General features: G+C 34.5%; 1 protein-coding gene across 1 annotated transcript; it reads left to right on the top strand.

Moving 5' to 3' along the window:
• The first annotated feature begins 139 nt into the window (after positions 1–139).
• Positions 140–17,068, top strand: LOC125683215 (cleavage and polyadenylation specificity factor subunit 3-like). The gene is made up of 17 exons (XM_048924101.2): positions 140–285; positions 1,385–1,448; positions 1,649–1,746; positions 4,266–4,394; positions 4,486–4,570; positions 4,786–4,878; positions 6,075–6,164; positions 7,148–7,298; positions 8,057–8,232; positions 8,537–8,695; positions 9,229–9,375; positions 9,936–10,088; positions 10,657–10,765; positions 11,665–11,858; positions 13,387–13,474; positions 14,323–14,486; positions 16,707–17,068. The coding sequence occupies exons 1-17, from the start codon at positions 221–223 to the stop codon at positions 16,800–16,802; spliced, it is 2,061 nt and encodes a 686-aa protein (XP_048780058.2). The 5' UTR covers positions 140–220; the 3' UTR covers positions 16,803–17,068.
• The last annotated feature ends 1,181 nt before the right edge of the window (positions 17,069–18,249 follow it).

The following is an 18,249-nucleotide window of genomic DNA, read 5'->3' as shown; positions in this document are numbered from 1 at the left end:
TTATAAATTGATACGTTCACAAGATATTTTTGTCTTATTTGAAAATATGATAGACATCGATGCATTTTAAATATTTTTATAATCAATTGGTGAAAATATAATAACTTTTTGTTACCCACGACAAACAAATAAGGCCCTTCTTCGTTTCTTGAGAATTTGATATTAGTTGGGGGAAAAAATCTGGAGGGAGCGAAACGCGAATGTTTGTTAGTGAATAAATATGTCAAAGACAGGCGAAACAGTGGTCCCTGCAGACGAAAGTGACACTCTATTAATCAGGCCATTGTAAGTGTATTATAGACATAACACAGAATATTGATAAACGTTTATTTTGTTATAAGTTTGTATTTTATTGTCATTTCGAATTTCCTCTGTATTTAATCTACAAGGAACAATCTTAATTTAATACATATTAATAGAAATGTGATGTATTTCTCGTAGTTGATATGATTATGATTGCAATAACACAGTTCATTAAAATTTAAGGTGACTGCTTTTTTTATTTCATTCCTATTACTTTTTAATGTAGGACTTATAAGTCAGTGATTTTTCTACATTTTTAACAAGGGTCCCGTGGCTTTCGAATTGGGAAAAATTGTCGACATTTCAGTCAAATTGGGAAAAATCAATTTTATCGTAAATAAGTTTTAAAATCATATCAAACATTATATTATTTTTATTTTACACATCTAATTTTCTTTAACCTTCTAAAATTTTCATCTATTCTATCCAGATCATCATTCCCATAACTCTTTGTTAAGTCTTATGTATATAATTCACATCAAATGTTTATTTTTTTCACATACGTTTTCCTTTCTTAATTCTATTATTGGGGAAAATGCAAGCTAAACTGGGAAAAAATTGGCAATTTTTAGGAGGGGAAAGGGCCAAAATTCGGACCCAAAATGGGCCTTAAAAAATCACTGTAAGTGTATTTTACATGAACAATAGTTTTTATTTCAGTATTATGCTATATATTCAAGAGTTGTGTAACTTATAAAGCTAAATTCGTAATTATAACTTGATAAGCAATTCTTCGTTAAAATTTATGTAGCAAAAAACATACAGCCATCCAGCAAGGCATGCAAATTTGTTATATATCTGAAACTTAAGCAAGCACTCGAAATTCAGCCTGTGGCATTTTTAATCCAAAAATGAAATCATGTTGATTTGAAGATTAAACATTCTGTTTTAATTGAGAGAATTTAAAAAAAAATATTCATTCTGATTTGATTAACAAAGGAAAAACATTTCCATCCATAGCAAAGTGTGCAATGCAATTACATATCAAAGTGTCAAAATGTGTCAAGAAATTCTTATCATATATGTTACTTTATCAGGGGCCTGGGACATGAAATTTTTATCATATTTGTTACTTTATCAGGGGCTCGGGACAAGAAGTTGGAAGGTCATGTCATTTGCTAGAATTCAAAGGCAAAAAGATTATGGTAATGTAGATTAATTTTACTTGTGTGAGTCGTTATTAAAATGCTTACTACCTGTATGTTAACTACATGTATACAGTTCACAAACCATTAAGAGAATTGAAAACTAATCAAGAGTTATTGGATACATGACAAATTGCAGACATTTCATTAAATGCAGATTGCTTAGCTGTAATATAAACATTGGCCTCTTTGTTTGATAGCTAGACTGCGGGATTCACCCTGGACTTAATGGTTTTGCTTCTCTTCCCTTCTTGGATCTGGTAGAGGTGGAGGATGTTGATCTACTTCTTATCAGTCAGTAAGTAGTCAGCTTTCTCTCATTAGTCAGTAGTAGTCAGCTTTCTCTCATTAGTCAGTAGTAGTCAACTTTCTCCCATCAGTCAGTAAGTAGTCAGCTTTCTCCCACCAGTCAGTAAGTAGTCAGCTTTCTCTCATGTCAGTAAGTAGTCAGCTTTCTCTCATTAGTCAGTAGTGGTCAGCTTTCTCCCGTCAGTCAGTAAGTAGTCAGCTTTATAGCCCTATAGTAATCACGTCTGTCCGTCAACACTTTCTTTATGACATGATATCTCAGTTTTCATTGTATAGTTTTCAAATTTTGTACAGAAATAATTTACAATAAGAGGAAGACACACATAGAGTTTCGGGTCATGTCACTCTGTCTGTATGTATGTATGTCATCATCTTTCTTATTATGACTAGCCATTTACCTCTGTCTAAGGGAGATAATTCAATTTGAATTATGATGTATTGATATAGAAAATTTACAAAAAATACCTTTACAACATTGTGTGTGTATATTAATTTGGTTTTTTAATGTGATAAAAAGATGCTTGGTGTTACATATATATTAAGTTAAATTTACGTCATTCCCAGTCAACAACTCGAGATCAGGATCGGAATACGAAATTAAATTTACTGACAATCTAATTAAAATCAGATCCTAAGATACGCTCAGATACAATAGATACAATAGGAGCTGACATAACCCCATAGGGGGTCATGTCCGCATGACCTTTCGCTTGGAATATTCATGAGAACTATCAGTCTGTCAGATTGCGCTATACAATGATGGCTATTTAGGTGGTTCGCGGCAATTCGTAAATAAACTGCATTAATCTCTCTCCCACGAAGTTTATTCCACACTATAAAATTGCATATATTCTCAAATGAGGAACTTTTAACTTTCACAATAATGCTTATTCTATTTCGTTCATACAAACAACAAAACTTACGATATAAAATACACCCAAATTAAATTAATTGTGAATTGCAATTTATGTATGAATAGGGATGGGTACGATTTGAATAGTTTTCAAAAAGTTTTACTTAATTAACGCGAGAAATATAACGCCAGTTGACGTAAACGGTGCATTGTGACGTCACATCTAGCTGCCAAGTGTTTTCTTTCAAATCAAACAATTGCAGCCATTTTCCTTGAATTGTGAACACTGACAAATTCATAGGCGATGCGCTGATTGGCTAACTTAAAGTTCAGATGAACATGACCCCTAGTCGGGTTATGTCAGATCTTCTTACGCAGAGTATAATGGCGCAGATCTAAGAAGTCTGGTTTTAATAAGATTGAATTTCTGACATCTGGTAGCAAAGTGGAACTGCTTAATTGAAGTACTAATTGCACATTACTCATTAGAGAACTGTTCCTTTTAATAAAGAAATTCACAAAGTATATACAAAATGAGTGTACCTTATTTATTACTGTTACTAAACTTTCATCGGTGAAAATCTCAAAATGGCGTGTTTCACTGCTTGTTGACGGTAAAGTCCACATTTTTTATGTGAGTATTTTGATACTTGCTTATGAATATTTTTTAGCGCATATATGGTATGTTTCTGCTAGGAATAAGGGAAACTGCCTCACCTATGTATGTAAAGACATATATTCTATAGATTTGTATTTTTAAAACTGTAGAACACTTCCATCAAATGAGTTTGAAAATGCTTAGACCCTCAATGTCAGAATTTTTTCTAAAGGATGTCAAATTCATAATCCTTTTCGAATGGTATGTACCACATTTTGTACCAGTTATCCATTTTGAATCCCCTTTCAATGGGATTTAGTTGCACTCTGTTGTGTTTGAATGGATGAGTATGTGCCAAACAGAAGTAATTTACATTTGTATCAGTCTCTCATAAATATGCTTCTTGATTCCTTTTTCACAAATTTTCATTCGAATGTATCTTTGAATATTATTAATTCTAACATATATACCAGCCCCAAACATTGCTATATCAAATACAGAATGTCACTTTCCTCTAATAACCCTCAGTGGGGCCCTTGCTGACTGTGTCAGTTTTCTAGTTAAGGTTTTATAAAATGTGTGATTTCATTCAGATTTACATGAACTTGATTGATAAAATCCATTCAGGGAGGCCTCTTTATTTATTTGACACTTGCACTACTTCTCTTCTTCAAAGTTTGATATTTATAAATACTAAGGCCCAAAATAAAAATTGCTTTCTTTGATGTACTCCGACTGACCCGTCAAATTTGCTCCTACCCGATCATTTTTTTTCAGCAATTTGAAATTTTTTTTTTTTTTTTTTTTTTTTTTTGCTCCCTTAAAAAATAGAAAATTCTCCTTAATTTAAAAGAAAATGTAAGAAATTTTCATGATGTTCAAAAAAAAAGAAAGCCCTTGAAAAATATGGGTCGGAGTACATCAAACAAAAATATTTTTAATGATGGCCTGATAAATACAAGCTCTGCTGTCTTGTGACAACCCTATTGGTACATGGATATGATTAAGCTTCACAATACGGAAGTACATTGCCTTTCATTTGATCTTCTGTCCTCAGCTTTCATCTTGATCACTGTGGTGCCTTGCCATACTTTCTGGAGAAAACACAGTTTAAAGGTCGATGTTTCATGACACATGCCTCCAAAGCCATCTACAGGTGGTTGTTATCTGATTACGTAAAAGTTAGGTAGGTTACATCTAATTTCATTTCTAATTCGGATTTGTTGTGAAGATTTCAAGGGAGATCATCTTTTACATTGTTATTCTTATTTTTCCAGTAATATATCCACAGAAGACATGCTTTATACCGAGAGTGATATAGAAAACAGCATGGACAAAATAGAAACTTTAAATTTTCACCAGGTATTCATCGATTGTTTCGTTATACATGATAGTATTGGTTATTAAATTCAAATACTTATCAATGAAAATGGGCAAGAAGAGGATGAAAATCACATTCTGTGAATGATAAATTGTATTTCCTTTTTCTTTGGGGGGGGGGGGGGGGTCAGGTTTTTTGTTTTTTTTTCTTTTGTTTTTTACACACTTTATTATTGAAACTTTTTTAATTTCTACAGGAAGTAGAAGTGAATGGCATCCGATTCTGGTGCTACACAGCCGGTCATGTGTTGGGAGCAGCCATGTTTATGATAGAGATTGCTGGTGTCAGGGTAAGGTGTTAAAACTATCTGTAAACTCTGATAGTCCAGGTGTGGAATGCCTGATAGGCATAGTGATATCTGTAAACTCTGATAGTCCAGGTGTGGAATGCCTGATAGAGTGATATCTGTAAACTCTGATAGTCCAGGTGTGGAATGTCTGATAGGCATAGTGATATCTGTAAACTCTGATAGTCCAGGTGTGGAATGCCTGATAGGCATAGTGATATCTGTAAACTCTGATAGTCCAGGTGTGGAATGCCTGATAGGCATAGTGATATCAGTAAACTCTGATAGTCCAGGTGTGGAATGCCTGATAGAGTGATATCTGTAAACTCTGATAGTCCAGGTGTGGAATGCCTGATAGAGTGATATCTGTAAACTCTGATAGTCCAGGTGTGGAATGTCAGATAGGCATAGTGATATCTGTAAACTCTGATAGTCCAGGTGTGGAATGCCTGATAGGCATAGTGATATCTGCGTAATTCATAACTATCAGTAAACTCTGATAGTCCAGGTGTGGAATGCCTGATAGGCATAGTGATATCTGTAAACTCTGATAGTCCAGGTGTGGAATGTCTGATAGGCATAGTGATATCTGTAAACTCTGATAGTCCAGGTGTGGAATGCCTGATAGGCATAGTGATATCTGTAAACTCTGATAGTCCAGGTGTGGAATGTCTGATAGGCATAGTGATATCTGTAAACTCTGATAGTCCAGGTGTGGAATGCCTGATAGGCATAGTGATATCTGTAAACTCTGATAGTCCAGGTGTGGAATGCCTGATAGGCATAGTGATATCTGTAAACTCTGATAGTCCAGGTGTGGAATGCCTGATAGGCATAGTGATATCTGCATAATTCATTATTATCTTAAACATGAAATTTTCTGTGCATTTTAAAATCATATGATAAAATTACATGAGTGTTGTATCCTTCATATTTAGTATAATCTATTAAATTCAATACAAGGCTAATGATACAGTTTGCAATTTATGCAAAAATTACTTTCATGCTTATTTAGTGTAAATTATCCTAAATTGGAAATTTTCACTTGAGGTATTCAAGGTTTATTATTTTATGGAAGACTGATGCATAGAGAAACAGTATTTGACTTTGGTGAATGACTCTGAGTATTTCTTATATGCATTGTGCTACTATGTATATTGTGCTATTTCATGTAAAAAATAAAATCATTGCTTTTTCAGGTTTTATATACAGGTGATTTCTCAAGACAGGAAGACAGGCATTTAATGGCTGCTGAGATCCCCAAAATTCACCCGGATGTTGTTATCATTGTATGTTATGTTTCTAACTAACAAATTTTGTAAAATATTTTGCCACATATTCCAAACTGAAATTGGTGCAGTGCTTGATACATTAAATTCTGCATTTTCGCTGCTATAGATTCCTTGTAGTGTGCAAGTAATTAATATTTTACATGAATTTTTAAAAAATCAGATCTTTCAAAAAGAAATTGCGGTATCTTTTTTATATTTTTATACACCCGTCTTTATACAGGACATATTATAGTACAGCACTGTCTGTATGTCTGTCCATTTGGGGTTTTCTGGGTCTCTATATATACATGTAGATCATGTTGCTGTATGGGTATTGAAGTTGTGCATGTGGCAAGAATTTTGATTTTCTTCAGTTTCTGAGAAAATTCAGCTGTTGAACTTAGTCCCTTTTGAGAAATATAGCAAAATTTGGTTTGTTCGTTTCACTCCTCTCAGTTTTCAAGCTAAGTTTAAAGGATTTTAATTCTTAACAATTTTCTTTGATGTTTGAAAAAAAAAAATCACAGGTTGTTGAACTTTGTCAATTTTGGGAAAATATTTGACACCTGTAGCTCTTTCTCCTGTCACAGATTTTAAGATAGGGGCTTTTATTCATATGATGCATATGTATGTCACAGCTTGATGATGGCTGATACTACCTTTAGTAAAGTTCTACAACTCATGGTTTCAGAAAAACACCTTATGTAAACTTGTGACAGCGGTATTACAACTGTAGGTACCGTTTGCATTACTCTCGTTATAGATGCATTAAAGTACTTCAGAGTATACATAATCTTAGATTATTGACATTGAACAGGGATTTCACAGAATGCAGTTCTCACATTATGTAAGGACTGGACAGTATCTCTACTGAAATTCCAAATTAAGATTCTTTTATGACATCAGCAATGTAACTTAGTGTAGTGACAATGCATTTTATCACTTATAGTAACTTTGATTTTACATTCATGTATAATCAACATTGATCCCTTGGCTTTCAGGAGTCAACATATGGCACTCACATTCATGAGAAGAGAGAAGACCGAGAGGCTAGGTTCACTGGACTAGTCCATGACATTGTCAGTAGGGGTGGCAGGTGTCTTATACCTGTGTTTGCCCTTGGGAGAGCCCAGGAGTTACTTCTTATACTAGGTCAGTGGTAAAATTTTCCGATGGTGTTAATACAAAACAGAAAATGTCATTCTGATTGTTATATGTTTATGATATACAATTTATGCTTATGAATTAAATGACTTTTCGCTGTTAGAATAGTTCAAACCATTTCATCAACCATACATGCCAACTTTCCTGATTTGTGCGGGATTCTCCCGATTTGAAGCAGTTGAAAAGGCAAATCCTGATATCCTGATCGGGATTGCCAAAATACCTCGAAAACCCAATTTTCTTAAAAAAAAAAAAAATATCCCATTTTATGACAAACCCCGATTTCCAACCTGAATTTGAAATCCGGCATCATTTCTTTGTGACTAGCCAATCAGAAATCGGGACAATAGTCAGTCATGGCTGTTTTCCTGTGTCGCGTGGTATCGGGGTGGTGTAATTTAACGGGTACCTTTAAAGTGCGAAATGAAATCATAAGATAATTATGTGTATCTTTCAAAGTGTGGTTTTTTTTTTTAGTTTTGTTATAGTTAATGGTCAAACACACTTGATGTTGTGTTAATATATGATACATGTACAACGATTAGATTGATAATTTATTTGAAAAGACAAATATTTATTTTCACGGCAAAATGTCGCGAATTTAGAGCTTTGAAAAAAAGTCGTCGCACGCAAAATCCCCCATGGGGATTTTTAAAATTGGCATGTATGATCAACTTCTGTATTGTATTCTGATTTTAGAAACAATGTAGCAAAGTTCTGAATGACAAACATTTTGATTTTTAAAGATGAGTATTGGAGCAATCACCCTGAATTGCACGACATTCCTATCTACTATGCATCATCACTGGCCAAGAAATGCATGAGTGTGTACCAGACTTATATCAACGCAATGAACGACAGGATACGGCGGCAGATTAACATCAGCAACCCCTTTGTGTTTAAACACATATCAAACTTAAAGGTAACACTTCGAAATAAATTCCTGTAACATTGAGATTTTTTTTCAAGGAAGATACTATATTTAAAAGAATTTTATTTGAATTTTTGCGATTTGATCCCTAAATAGTTGCAAATTATATTCTGTGTTTCCAATTTCTGTGGTTGCATTATATCTATATATACCTATATGCATGCATATTTATTTTGCAATTGTAATTTTTGCAGATTTTTTTTTTATATGCAAAAGTCTGCAAAAAAATGGACAATCGCAGAAAATATCCATTATACAGTATGCCCCCATTAGATTGACTATTTAATCATTGTAGAGTATGGAGCACTTTGAGGACATTGGTCCATCGGTTGTTTTGGCCAGTCCAGGAATGATGCAGAGTGGTCTGTCCAGGGAGCTGTTTGAGAGCTGGTGTACAGACAAAAGAAATGGCTGTATTATAGCAGGTTACTGCGTGGAAGGCACACTGGCCAAGGTACACACATTCAGAAGTTTGTATTTCAAGGCGATCATTTTTATCATTTCACCAGTCCAAACGGTGAAATATACTTTCAGCTTGTACCCATCTGAAGGAATTTTTTCAGAGGTCAGAACTTTCAAACCTTTAGATTTCAGAACCTGTTTATTGAAATGAATGATATGCAGTAATTGTACCCATATTAGTGATTACTGTTTTTGTCACATTTCCTATACTGGAAACATTTTAAATTTGAAAAATATGTTACTTTCTTTGAGAATATGAAATACAATATGATAGAAATGTGAAGTACATTATGATGGGTTTAAGTTTACTTCCAAGATAATGTCAACTATACTCTCCATGCAATATACTCCAATTACTGATTTTCTAATGAGTTATGCAAAACACATTAATTTTTTTATATATATATTCATGATGTTTTAATTTGGTTTAAAAGTAAATGCACACACAAAGAGCATGCCATTTGATAATAAACTGGCAATCAAACTAATGTACAATTATTGACATATTTTTGTTTTCCTTATTAGCACATTCTGTCAGAGCCTGATGAGATTATGACAATGGCTGGTCAGAAGCTGCCCCTGAAGTGCTCTGTGGACTACATATCATTTTCTGCTCACACAGACTACAAACAGACTAGTGAATTCCTCCGAGCTCTCAAACCAGCTCATGTTGTAAGTCAGTCTTCTGATCTGAGCTCTCAAACCAGCTCACGTTGTATGTCAGCCTTCTGATCTGAGCTCTCAAACCAGCTCATGTTGTACTTCAGCCATATTTCTGATCTGAGCTCTCAAACCAACTCATGTTGTAAGTTAGTCTTCTGATCTGAGCTCTCAAACCAGCTCATGTTGTATGTCAGCCTTCTGATCTGAGCTCTCAAACCAACTCATGTTGTATGTCAGCCTTCTGATCTGAGCTCTCAAACCAGCTGATGTTGTAAGTCGGTCTTCTGATCTGAGCTCTCAAACCAGCTCATGTTGTACGTCAGCCATATTTCTGATCTGAGCTCTCAAACCAACTCATGTTATAAGTCAGTCTTCTGATCTGAGCTCTCAAACCAGCTCATTTAGTAAATGACCATTAGTCTGAGCTCTCAAATCGGCTCATTAATTATATCAGATCATGTAACTAGTCAGCCAAATCTTCTGTTCTCAAACCAGTTTTTCTAACAAATTGAAAAGCAAATTTTGGAATTTGCATACTGTATGTTTACATTTTTTTCTTGCCTTACCAGGTGCTTGTTCATGGAGAACAGAATGAGATGTCGCGATTGAAGGCAGCTTTGATTCGAGAATATGAAGATGACACAGAGTACCAAATGAATGTCCACAATCCTCGAAACACAATAGCTGTAGAACTCCACTTCAGAGGAGAAAAAATGGCCAAGGTACACAAGACATGCATATCATCAGTCACAAGACACACATGCACTACCCACCATAAATAAGTATACACATAAGCTTTTTACACATTTTGTCATGAACTATGTTCAATATAATGAAAAAGAGCTGAATTCTCTGTGTATAACTTTCAATTTATCTCAGTAAAATAATCAGTTAAGGGTACAACTTCAATATATGTGAAACAATAATGGACATTCAATATATTTGGCTTAGTCTGTTGAATTGTGATATTGATTTATTTAAGGTGAAAAATCAAAGGATCTTATGAAAGTACACATCAAATACACAATAACATGTATTAGTAATGAGTTTGAAATGGTTCTCTGTTAAGGTTTGCATAATATCTCATAGAGAATTCAAGAATTCAGAAAATCAAGTATTTTAATAAAAAATAAGGATTTAAAAAGTTTTAAACTAACATCATCAATTTATATGTAAGAGTTATGTATTTTGCATCAAAATATCCATGATATGTATGTGTTTCCCTCGTTTAATGGGGATACATGTTGCTGTTAGGGATACATGTGTTGTAGTCTGACTGATTAACTGCAGGTTGTCGGCAGTCTTGCAGCAGAAAAGCCTAAACAAGATCAGCGAATCTCGGGAATATTGGTCAAAAGAAATTTCAACTACCACATCATGGCACCAACAGATCTGTCAAGTAAGGCTTCCGTAAACTTTAAAATATCGATGAAATGTGAATTAGAACTTAACATTCAGCAGTAGTCCACAGTACTGATGGAGAATTTTGGAGGAAATAAATATATATTTTTTAGGTGCTATACATGTACAGGTGTTATGTGTGCAGTTGTCCATGTTGTGTGTGTGTGTGTGTTGTGTAAATTACTGTGGAATCATTAGAATTCGTGGTGGCTCAATTTTCGTGGAATTTGTGGGTACCCCTCACCCACGAATTTACATCTTCAACGCATAAAGACAAAGCAAACATTCCAGAGTTATCTTTCTTACAAATATATGAATCCACGATATTACGTCCCCACGAACTCGTAAAAATTCAGCAATCCACAAAAATTGGCCCCCACGAATTTAAATGATTCTGCAGTACATGACCTGGCTATGTTTTGTATGTGTGTGTTGTGTCTGGCTATGTTTTGTATGTGTGTGTTGTGTCTGGCTATGTTTTGTATGTGTGTGTTGTGTCTGGCTATGTTTTGTATGTATGTGTTGTGTCTGGCTATGTTTTGTATGTGTGTGTTGTGTCTGGCTATGTTTTGTATGTGTGTGTTGTGTCTGGCTATGTTTTGTATGTGTGTGTTGTGTCTGGCTATGTTTTGTATGTGTGTGTTGTGTTTGGCTATGTTTTGTATGTGTGTGTTGTGTCTGGCTATGTTTTGTATGTGTTTTGTGTCTGGCTGTGTTTTGTATGTGTGTGTGTTGTGTTTGGTTATGTTTTGTATGTGTGTGTTGTGTCTGGCTATGTTTTGTATGTGTGTGTTGTGTCTGGCTATGTTTTGTATGTGTGTGTTGTGTCTGGCTATGTTTTGTATGTGTGTGTTGTGTTTGGCTGTGTTTTGTATGTGTGTGTGTTGTATGTTGTAGATTACACGGACCTGGCAATGAGTACTGTGACCCAGAGATTAAGTATCGCCTACACTGGGACAGTGGCTCTGTTGAGGTACTACCTTACACAGCTCTCCTCAGACATCGAACAATTGGAGAAGGCAGACAAACCCACGTTGAGGATATTCAAGTCTGTCAACCTCGTCATAGAACCAAAGATGGTCATTATAGAGGTATATCAGTAATAAACCTCACAGATTTAGTTTTTAGCTCACCTTAGCTGAAAGCTCAAGTGAGCTTTTCTGATCGCCTGTTGTCCGTTGTCTGTCTGTAAACTTTTCACATTTTCGACTTCTATTCCAGAACCATTGGGCCAATTTCAACCAAACTTGCCCAAAAGCATCCTTGGGTGAAGGGCTTTCAAGTTTGTTCAAATGAAGGGTCATGCCTCTTTCAAAGGGGAGATAATCACAAAAATGAAAAAATAGGGTGGGGTCATTTAAAAATCTTCTCAAGAACCACTGGGCCAGAAGAGCTGAAATTTACATGAAAGGTTCCTGATATAGTGCAGATTCAAGTTTATTAAAATCATGACCCCCGGGAGTAGGATGGGGCCACAATAGGGTATTAAAGTTTTACATACAAATATATAGGGAAAATCTTCCTATCAAGAACCACTGGGCCAGGAAAGTACAAATTTACATGAAAGTTTCCTGACATAGTACAGATTCAAGTTTCTTAAAATCATGACCCCCGGGAGTAAGATGGGGCAACAATAGGGGATCAAAGTTTTAAATACAAATACATTTACAGGTGTATATAGGGAAAATCTTCTCAAAAACCACTGGGCTAGGAAAGTACAAATTTTCATGAAACCTTCCTGACATTGCAGGTTCAAGTTTGTTAAAATCATGGCGCCCAGGGGTAGGATGGGGCCACAATAGGGGATCAAAGTTTTATATATACAAGTATATAAAGAGAATTTTTGAAAATCTTCTTCTCAAGAACCATTGGGCCATAGAAGTTTACATTTACATGAAAACTTCCTGACATAGTGCAGATTTAAGTTTGTAAAAATCATGGCCCCTGGGGGTAGGTTGGGGCCACAAAAGGGATCAAAGTTTTACATGTGAATATATCGGGAAAGTCTTTAGATATGGGCCAAGGTGACTCATGTGAGCGATGTGGCCCATGGGCCTCTTGTTTGATGTTGAAATGATCAATTCAGGGTAGCAAAAAAAGATCTATAGGAGAGAAAAAAAATTATGGAAAGTCACATTGTTTTATTATCTTACATAGGGTGTTGCTGTGTATGTTTAAATTTTTAGAATTTATAATTTGAACATAAAATTATTATTTTTGATGCAGAATTTAACCTTCTAAGTTGACCTAAATAGTGGGTTGTTGTTTTTTTAAATTTTAGCACTGGTTTTGTCATGAATTTTGGCCTTGAAGTATATAAATAGACATGTAAATGTATAAACAGACATGTAAATGTATGAATAGATATGTAAATGTTTCAATAGACATGTAAATGTATAGACATATAATTGGACATTTAAATGTATAAATAGACATGTGAATGTGTAAATAGACATGTGAATGTGTAAATAGACATGTGAATGTGTAAATAGACATGTGAATGTGTAAATAGACATGTGAATGTTTAAATAGACATGTAAATGTATAAATAGCCATGTAAATGTATAAATAGACATGTAAATGTATAAATAGACATGAATATATGTGTGTACATTGCAGTGGGTGGCTAATCCTGTGACAGATATGTATGCAGATGCAGTAGTGACCGTGGTCTTAAGAGCAGAGAGTGACCCAATGCCGCAAAAAAGTATGTAGTATACGTTAGATATTCATCTTAATAATATCCCCAGGCTGCGTGTTTAAACACTATGTAGTATACGTTAGATATTCATCTTAATAATATCCTCAGGCTGTGTGTTTAAACACTATGTAGTATACGTTAGATATTCATCTTAATAATATCCCCAGGCTGTGTGTTTGAACACTATGTAGTATACGTTAGATATTCATCTTAATAATATCCCCAGGCTGTGTGTTTGAACACTATGTAGTATACGTTAGATATTCATCTTAATAATATCCCCAAGCTGATCGTTGAGTCTGTTAAAGTGTGTAGCACATGACTTTGTGCATGTACCTATCTGTTGAAATAAGGAGCAGCACCAAATGATGCCGAATAAGGATTGTTTTTTACGGTCTTTGATTTGATCAGGACATATCATTAATTGACGTGGTAAATATTCAATTTCAGTTTATTTATTGATATCACCATGTTGGCATACAGTAAAAATAACAAAACAAATGACATATAACAAAAAGAAAAGAAGAAAAAAATTGTTCAAAATTTGCATAAAATGACATAAAAGTGCACTGTGTGAAGATCTTGTAGGGGATTATATTGTATACATGTATGTCACAGATTATTGTAAGTACTAAGAATTAACGTATATGTATAGTTTAATTACTGAATTTACCTGTGAGTACTGAGAAGTAACATACATGTATAGTTTAATTACTGAATTTACCTGTGAGTACTGAGAATTAACATACATGTATAGTTTAATTACTGAATTTACCTGTGAGAAGGCATGGTACCTATCAAGTATGTTAATCTGAATTTGCCAATTTATAAAGGTAACAAATTCATTTGTTTAGGCGTGCCGCCCCCACTGGTTGTGGACAAGTCTCATGTTCAGGAATGTCTGTTAGAGATGTTGACAGACATGTTTGGCAGCGAGGGAATCAGCAAGATGATCAGAAACAACATGGTCACCGTCACAGTGGACGAGAAGATTGCAACCATCAATGTCGATTCGCTGGTGGGCTTCTTGTTTACATTTGTTCTTTGATAGTTTAGTTGTCATGCCGTTGTCATATACAGTAAAACTCGAATATAGCGAACACGGATATAGCGAAATTACGGCTATAGCGAAGTGAAACGATTTCCCCGGCAAATTCTTTATATATTCTTTATCAAATTCTGCGTCTATAACGAACACGGATATAGCGAATTTACGGTTATAACGAAGTAAATTCCTATTCCCCTTTAATTAAAAATGAACGTAAAAATCACCTTTTATAACGAATTTATTTTTTTCATTTTAAACTCTTTGTGATTTTTAACAATCGTTTTCCATTGACATAAAGGACCCACACTTATTACAAAATTTCTGTTTGTATTTTTTCAAAAAAGGTTGTTAACGCAAAACAATACTTACACATACGTTTAGGAAATATATTGTCGGTATTGCTTACTATTCTCGTTAATTGAATTTGAAGTTTGATTGCATTTATTTTATCGTACACTCCTTTATTTGTGTAAAGCAACAAGTAAATGACAGTACATGTATGTATTGCGCAAAATTTTGTTGACATTTCTCTCTCGACATGTTCTTGCATGACTTAATAATCTATCAAGATAAATTATCATATATAAATCAATGTGTAAATTTCTTGCATAAAAATATTTCTTCTCGAAAATATATAGGCTTCATTTCTCTTTTAAAAGACAATACAAACGCAAGTATATCGATTGCTGCTTTCTTATAGAACTGATATACATGTAGAACAAATCAGTTTTATAACGAATTCGTTATATTTGAATTATGAATTCGCTATAAACGTATAGCGAATTACGCTTATAGCGAATTTTTATAGAGGGTCCCCAGAAATTCGCTATATTAGAGTTTTACTGTATTTGCCTGCCTCATATTGGGAACCGAATAAAAGTGTTTTTGTGCTAAAGTTACTAAATCCAAAATGTCTTATTTAGTACATGTATTAGACAATGAGGAATGATTTGTGATATGTACTGTGAAATAAGTAGATATATTAGTCCATACTTACATCCAGTAATCTAAATTTGTATACCTATGCAGGAATTATTTCTGATATTCAGTAGTTTTTCCATAGAGCAAACTCCCATCTTGTTTCCAAACATTCTCATTAAAAGTAGCTTTACAAATCCGTCTAAGACAGGAGAGTACTGAACACATTTGTTACTGAATTAGAGGTTTCCTGTTGTCTATGCTCTCCATGATGTTTGAAATTTCTTGAAATCATTTTTCCATCAGAGGTTTGCTCCCTTTCATCCATTAAGTTACCCATAGATCCTTGGATTTCCAGCTAAACCCAATTATTTTAAAAGGGTAGTTTACCTAAAACGCTAGAGATTAATCCCTGTTAAAAACAAATATACCCACTTTACTAAGTTTAGGGGTAAGGGGTGTATATGATTTACCTTTTGTTCCTATCCATCTCTCCGTGGAAATGTTTCCAGGCCATGAGTTTGAAATGAAAAGGCAGTAGATACTCATATATTATACAGAGATGGCTTATAACCTGAGAATATACCCTAACTTCAGAACAAGGTCATTTAGAGGAGGTCAAGGTCACAGAGGAAAACAATTTAAATTAGCTTTTTCTTGATCAACAAAGATGAAATGCTCAAACCTAACAACAAGATCATGTGGACAAGATCAAAGTCCCTTGGAGAAAAAATGCCAAATTGTTTTTCAACTATATCTCAAGAACAGAGGCTGTAGACAATTGTACATGACACAGTGGTTAATTTAGACAGATGCATGCCTCATGGTACTACAGCAAGGTTATTCAGGCAATGTCAAGTTCACTGAGGAAAAAGTCGGGGGGGGGGGGGGGGGGGGGATTTGTACAGGGCATAGGGCATTTATTTGTATTATAGAATCTGTATATACTCATACTTCACCCAGAAGTTATGGTCCATAACTATGCAATGCTGGGATTTTGTGTCAATGTGACATTTAAATGCACTGTATTTCAATTATGGCCCAGTGTGGATGAGCCTCTCCGGGGGTATTAATCCTGTTAGCCCAAGCCGTGTCATGCTCTATTATATCTTAAAGAACTCAACAAAGTTCAATGTCATCTCGTGATGATGGCCTTCAACTTGATTGTAGAAGTTTAAAGTTTCTGATATGCATACAGTTCTGTGTATGAATATGTAATTAGCTCACCTGTCATTGAGATTGTTTATATTATCTGTTCTCGTTACTTTTCAGGAGGTGCGTTGCGATGATGAAGAGCTACAGCAGGTATTATTGACAGCTGTCAAAAATCTGTACCAGGCCATTGCACCAATCAAACAGACAGGCTGACAAAGTGACCACCCCTTTAATAGTTGTGGACTCGAACTGACTAGAGGGCGGGGCTCTCTGTTAACCATGCTCCTAACACAAGAGAATTTCTTGTCATTTGAATTAGTGTTACAAAGAGACACAAGAATTCTGTGAAAGTTCATTTACCATCTTGTTTGTTTATGCAGTGATGCTCATTATGTGTTTGCAATGAAGTCTGCAGGATGTTTCATTTCAGATTTATGTTTTATGGAACTTTGATGAATAAATGATTAATACTAGAAAAATTGATATGTAAAATATGTTCCGTGGATTTCATCATGAAATTGACTACAAGAAGAATAACTTGAAAAATAATGACCCCATTTTAGGACATTCAATCATTTTACACTTTCTGCAGATAAAATTCCAGCTGCTTTAAGATTAGATAATTACTGTTATAAAACAATTTTACTGAAGCCATCGATTAAACTGTCACAAGTAAAGTTATAGCTGATTTTAATCTGAAATCCTTCTCCTAATGATTTACAAGAATTAGATTATACAACGTGTTCAGTCCCCAATATATCATAGCAGTCTACCTCCTGCATGCCCTCGCAGTCAGGTTAAATTACTCTGTTTGCAGATTTTACAAATTATTTCCAACGTTTTGAACTCTGATTGCTAAGCACTTTTTGATTTGAAATTGACATAACTACACACTTGTGAAGACTTGGATCATAAATTGATCTACTAAGGATTTTATTGCTCCCTATTGTCGACAGAAAATGAAATTTATTGCATAACTCAATCTATTTGTGGTTCAATTTTCATTAAATTGTGGGTTTATATTTCAATCATCATAAGATGGTAGAATTAATTGGTACTTGATTCACATTTTTAGTGTAATAAGAGATTGGAATATTTTCCTTATCAAACATCAATTAACACAGACAAAGTTCTTTGTAAATTATGGAAACCATACATGTATGTTGAGAAACTTGAATTTTTCATTGTGGGATAAAATCTTTTGATTGGGCTATTGCCTGTTCTGACAGCAGGGAAAACATCCATGTTAACACACTAGTAGTGGTCCAAAATATGAAACGGGCCTGTTGTGATTTTCATACAAAGTAGAAGCAACGGGTAAAGTTTGACTGAAAACGAGGATGACTTTTTTCTTTTAGCACTTTTCCTTTGTTGAGTCCGGGAAGGGGGAAGACATACAATAGATGTCATAAATCAGACGTGTGAATTATTTACCGATTGTGCTGTTGACCCATCAACTCAGCATTTTTCTGCAAGTTATGTAATGGGTTTACGACGCCCATTAATCTAGGGAAGAACAACTTTAACAAGGACTTGGCAACGAATTTCCAAGTCTCCTTTTCATTGTTATTGCCAAGTTAGTTGTTAGTAAAAGGTATCGAGAAATGTTCATCGAAAGTGAAACTGCATGTAGTATTATTTGAATGATAGTGAATTTTAA

Source organism: Ostrea edulis, chromosome 6, assembly GCF_947568905.1.
Source record: "Ostrea edulis chromosome 6, xbOstEdul1.1, whole genome shotgun sequence".
Lineage (NCBI taxonomy): Eukaryota > Metazoa > Mollusca > Bivalvia > Ostreida > Ostreidae > Ostrea > Ostrea edulis.
The sequence above is the reverse complement of the archived record's forward strand: the minus strand, read 5'-3'. Positions and strand labels throughout refer to the sequence as shown.

Bases quoted from the DNA above. Each gene is read 5' to 3' on its own strand.
- LOC125683215 (XM_048924101.2), top strand. From the start codon at position 221: ATGTCAAAGACAGGCGAAACAGTGGTCCCTGCAGACGAAAGTGACACT. The intron at 8,233-8,536 runs GTAACACTTCGA...TAATCATTGTAG, and splicing joins AACACATATCAAACTTAAAG to AGTATGGAGCACTTTGAGGA. The intron at 11,859-13,386 runs GTATATCAGTAA...TGTACATTGCAG, and splicing joins CAAAGATGGTCATTATAGAG to TGGGTGGCTAATCCTGTGAC.